The sequence below is a fragment of the Oncorhynchus masou genome, unplaced genomic scaffold (genome assembly GCF_036934945.1).
Source record: "Oncorhynchus masou masou isolate Uvic2021 unplaced genomic scaffold, UVic_Omas_1.1 unplaced_scaffold_880, whole genome shotgun sequence".
NCBI lineage: Eukaryota > Metazoa > Chordata > Actinopteri > Salmoniformes > Salmonidae > Oncorhynchus > Oncorhynchus masou.
In genome coordinates, this window is record NW_027015264.1 from 109,187 (window position 1) to 115,186 (window position 6,000).

Here is a 6,000-nt window from a genome sequence, read left to right on the forward strand (position 1 = left end):
TCTATTATACCTGACTACACTAGACAAGGTGGGTTCTATTACACCTGACTACAAGGTGGGATCTATTATACCTGACTACACTAGACAAGGTGGGATCTATTATACCTGAATACACTAGACAAGGTGGGATCTATTATACCTGACTACACTAGACAAGGTGGTATCTATTATACCTGAATACACTAGACAAGGTGGGATCTATTATACCTGAATACACTAGACAAGGTGGGATCTATTATACCTGAATACACTAGACAAGGTGGGATCTATTATACCTGACTACACTAGACAAGGTGGGATCTATTATACCTGAATACACTAGACAAGGTGGGATCTATTATACCTGAATACACTAGACAAGGTGGGATCTATTATACCTGAATACACTAGACAAGGTGGGATCTATTATACCTGAATACACTAGACAAGGTGGGATCTATTATACCTGAATACACTAGACAAGGTGGGATCTATTATACCTGACTACACTAGACAAGGTGGGATCTATTATACCTGACTACACTAGACAAGGTGGGATCTATTATACCTGAATACACTAGACAAGGTGGGATCTATTATACCTGACTACACTAGACAAGGTGGGATCTATTATACCTGACTACACTAGACAAGGTGGGATCTATTATACCTGACTACACTAGACAAGGTGGGATCTATTATACCTGAATACACTAGACAAGGTGGGATCTATTATACCTGAATACACTAGACAAGGTGGGATCTATTATACCTGACTACACTAGACAAGGTGGGATCTATTATACCTGAATACACTAGACAAGGTGGGATCTATTATACCTGACTACACTAGACAAGGTGGGATCTATTATACCTGACTACACTAGACAAGGTGGGATCTATTATACCTGACTACACTAGACAAGGTGGGATCTATTATACCTGACTACACTAGACAAGGTGGGATCTATTATACCTGACTACACTAGACAAGGTGGGATCTATTATACCTGACTACACTAGACAAGGTGGGATCTATTATACCTGACTACACTAGACAAGGTGGGATCTATTATACCTGACTACACTAGACAAGGTGGGATCTATTATACCTGACTACACTAGACAAGGTGGGATCTATTATACCTGACTACACTAGACAAGGTGGGATCTATTATACCTGAATACACTAGACAAGGTGGGATCTATTATACCTGATCTATTATACACTACACTAGACAAGGTGGGATCTATTATACCTGACTACACTAGACAAGGTGGGATCTATTATACCTGACTACACTAGACAAGGTGGGATCTATTATACCTGAATACACTAGACAAGGTGGGATCTATTATACCTGAATACACTAGACAAGGTGGGATCTATTATACCTGAATACACTAGACAAGGTGGGATCTATTATACCTGAATACACTAGACAAGGGGGATCTATTATACCTGAATACACTAGACAAGGTGGGATCTATTATACCTGAATAGACAAGGTGGGATCTATTATACCTGACTACACTAGACAAGGTGGGATCTATTATACCTGACTACACTAGACAAGGTGGGATCTATTATACCTGACTACACTAGACAAGGTGGGATCTATTATAATACACTAGACAATGATACACTTACACAAGGTGGGATCTATTATACCTGACTACACTAGACAAGGTGGGATCTATTATACCTGACTACACTAGACAAGGTGGGATTTATTATACCTGAATACACTAGACAAGGTGGGATCTATTATCCTAGGTATATAACACTAGACAAGGTGGGATCTATTATACCTGACTACACTAGACAAGGTGGGATCTATTATACCTGAATACAAGAATAATTGGGATCTATTATACCTGAATACACTAGACAAGGTGGTATCTATTATACCTGACTACACTAGACAAGGGGATCTATTATACCTGAATACACTCCAAGGTGGGATCTATTATACCTGAATACACTAGACAAGGTGGGATCTATTATACCTGACTACACTAGACAAGGTGGGATCTATTATACCTGAATACAAGGTGGGATCTATTATACCTGACTACACTAGACAAGGTGGGATCTATTATACCTGAATACACTAGACAAGGTGGGATCTATTATACCTGAATACACTCGACAAGGTGGGATCTATTATACCTGAATACACTAGACAAGGTGGGATCTATTATACCTGAATATGCTAGACAAGGTGGGATCTATTATACCTGACTACACTAGACAAGGTGGGATCTATTATACCTGAATACACCTGACTGACAAGGTGGGATCTATTATACCTGAATACACTGTTCTGATACCTGACTACACTAGGGGATCTATTATACCTGAATACAAGGTGGGATCTATTATACCTGACTACACTAGACAAGGTGGGATCTATTATACCTGAATACACTGGACAAGGTGGGATCTATTATACCTGACTACACTGACAAGGTGGGATCTATTATACCTGAATACACTAGACAAGGTGGGATCTATATAACCTGAATATGCTAGACAAGGTGGGATCTATTATACCTGAATACACTAGACAAGGTGGGATCTATTATACCTGAATACACTCGACAAGGTGGGATCTATTATACCTGAATACACTAGACAAGGTGGGATCTATTATACCTGAATACACTAGACAAGGTGGGATCTATTATACCTGAATATGTCTGACTGGAAGTGGGATCTATTATACCTGACTACACTGGACAAGATGGTAATTATACCTGACTACACTAGACAAGGTGGGATCTGTTATACCTGACTGGACTAGATAGGTAATTCACCCTGATCTATTATGTCCTGACTGGACGTAGACAAGGTGGGATCTATGATACCTGAATACACTGACAAGTGGGATCTATTATACCTGACCTGAGATTTTTAATTTTACATTTAACCAGGCAAGTCGGAAGAACAAATTCTGTATTGAATGACGTGGGAACAGTGGGTTAACTGCCTGATCAGGGGCAGAGTTGTCCTGACTGGACTTGTCAGATAGGGGTTTGAACTCACAACCTTCCAGTTACTAGTCCAACGCTCTGACCACTAGATAGGTACACCTGACGGAGTTGTCCTGAATACACTAGACAAGGTGGGATCTAAAACTAGCTTGTGTCACTTTCTGTCTTAGCATGCCTCAATTTAAAAAATATATACGGAGTTTCCTAACAGAATAATTGTTCTCCTCTTTGACTGATGTATTTTTCGGCAGTTCTTGACTTCCGACTAGATAGGTAATTCAGGATTCCTGACGGTATCTGAACATGACTGTTTTGCCAATTAGCTTGCAGTTCTCCCTGTTAGCAGCAAACAGTCCTGTTGGATTATTTAATTCACGCTAAAAACGGATGTTTAACAATTTGTCATTAGTGAATTATTGAGATAACAAATCAAACCTGACGGAAGTAATACATGGAAATGTATGGTGACATGATAAACAATTTATTACTGGGAACAGGAGGCTTTTGACTGACTGAGTAGGTTAATTTAAATTGACGGAGTTGTCCTGACTGGGGAAAGATAGGTAATTCACCCTGACGGAGTTGTCCTGACTGGACGTTCTGGGGGAAAGATAGGTAATTCACCCTGACGGAGTTGTCCTGACTGGACGGAGATAGGTAATTCACCCTGACGGAGTTGTCCTGACTGGACGGAGATAGGTAATTCACCCTGGACGGAGTTGTCTTGACAGGACGTTCTGGGGAAAGATAGGTAATTCACCCTGACGGAGTTGTCCTGACTGGACGGAGATAGGTAATTCACCCTGACGGAGTTGTCCTGACTGGACGGAGATAGGTAATTCACCCTGACGGAGTTGTCCTGACTGGACGTTCTGGGGGAAAGATAGGTAATTCACCCTGACGGAGTTGTCCTGACTGGACGTAGATAGGTAATTCACCCTGACGGAGTTGTCCTGACTGGACGTAGATAGGTAATTCACCCTGACGGAGTTGTCCTGACTGGACGTAGATAGGTAATTCACCCTGACGGAGTTGTCCTGACTGGACGCGGGGACAGATAGGTAATTCACCCTGACGGAGTTGTCCTGACTGGACGGAGATAGGTAATTCACCCTGACGGAGTTGTCCTGACTGGACGTAGATAGGTAATTCACCCTGACGGAGTTGTCCTGACTGGACGTTCTGGGGACAGATAGGTAATTCACCCTGACGGAGTTGTCCTGACTGGACGTTCTGGGGAAAGATAGGTAATTCACCCTGACGGAGTTGTCCTGACTGGACGGGGGACAGATAGGTAATTCACCCTGACGGAGTTGTCCTGACTGGACGTTCGGAGACAGATAGGTAATTCACCCTGACGGAGTTGTCCTGACTGGACGTAGATAGGTAATTCACCCTGACGGAGTTGTCCAGACTGGACGGAGATAGGTAATTCACCCTGACGGAGTTGTCCTGACTGGACGTAGATAGGTAATTCACCCTGACGGAGTTGTCCTGACTGGACGTAGATAGGTAATTCACCCTGACGGAGTTGTCCTGACTGGACGTAGATAGGTAATTCACCCTGACGGAGTTGTCCTGACTGGACGTAGATAGGTAATTCACCCTGACGGAGTTGTCCTGACTGGACGTAGATAGGTAATTCACCCTGACGGAGTTGTCCTGACTGGACGTTCTGGGGAAAGATAGGTAATTCACCCTGACGGAGTTGTCCTGACTGGACGTTCTGGGGACAGATAGGTAATTCACCCTGACGGAGTTGTCCTGACTGGACGTAGATAGGTAATTCACCCTGACGGAGTTGTCCTGACTGGACGTAGATAGGTAATTCACCCTGACGGAGTTGTCCTGACTGGACGTTCTGGGGACAGATAGGTAATTCACCCTGACGGAGTTGTCCTGACTGGACGTAGATAGGTAATTCACCCTGACGGAGTTGTCCTGACTGGACGTAGATAGGTAATTCACCCTGACGGAGTTGTCCTGACTGGACGTAGATAGGTAATTCACCCTGACGGAGTTGTCCTGACTGGACGTTCTGGGGACAGATAGGTAATTCACCCTGACGGAGTTGTCTGACTGGACGGACAGATAGGTAATTCACCCTGACGGAGTTGTCCTGACTGGACGGAGATAGGTAATTTACCCTGACGGAGTTGTCCTGACTGGACGTAGATAGGTAATTCACCCTGACGGAGTTGTCCTGACTGGACGTAGATAGGTAATTCACCCTGACGGAGTTGTCCTGACTGGGCGGAGATAGGTAATTCACCCTGATGGAGTTGTCCAGACTGGACGGAGATAGGTAATTCACCCTGACGGAGTTGTCCAGACTGGACGGAGATGGGTAATTCACCCTGACGGAGTTGTCCAGACTGGACGGAGATAGGTAATTTACCCTGACGGAGTTGTCCAGACTGGACGGAGATAGGTAATTTACCCTGGCGGAGTTGTCCAGACTGGACGGAGATAGGTAATTTACCCTGACGGAGTTGTCCTGACTGGACGTGGCCAGGATGTATTCGTTGTCAGGGTGCCAGTCCAGACCGTGGATCTTAGACAGGTGAGCTGCAACGTACTCCACAGCTGTGTTGGGTTTCTGGGAAACAGATACACAGGACCATCAGGCACAAACCAAGACACGGGGACACTCACTGAACATGTAGTACAGGGACACTGACCCTACACAGGTTATAATGTAGTACTGACCCTACACAGGTTATAATGTAGTACTGACAGGTTATAATGTAGTACTGACCCCTACACAGGTTATAATGTAGTACTGACACACAGGTTATAATGTAGTACTGACCCTACACAGGTTATAATGTAGTACTGACAGGTTATAATGTACTGACCCTACACAGGTTATGATGTAGTACTGACCCTACACAGGTTATAATGTAGTACTGACCCTACACAGGTTATAATGTTATAGTACTGACCCTACACAGGTTATAATGTAGTACACAGGTTATAATGTAGTACTGACCCTACACAGGTTATAATGTAGTACTGACCCTA

The 6,000-nt window shown here is 43.7% G+C and overlaps 1 protein-coding gene across 1 annotated transcript in view; it reads right to left on the minus strand.

Annotated features, from left to right (window-relative positions):
• The window catches only part of LOC135537973 (GATOR2 complex protein WDR59-like), a 75,912-nt gene that overhangs the window by 23,844 nt on the left and 46,068 nt on the right, over positions 1-6,000 (minus strand). Inside the window, exon 13 of the mRNA XM_064963984.1 lies at positions 5,459-5,575. Coding sequence (XP_064820056.1) covers positions 5,459-5,575 — 117 coding nt within the window. The remainder of the gene's footprint in view (positions 1-5,458; positions 5,576-6,000) is intronic.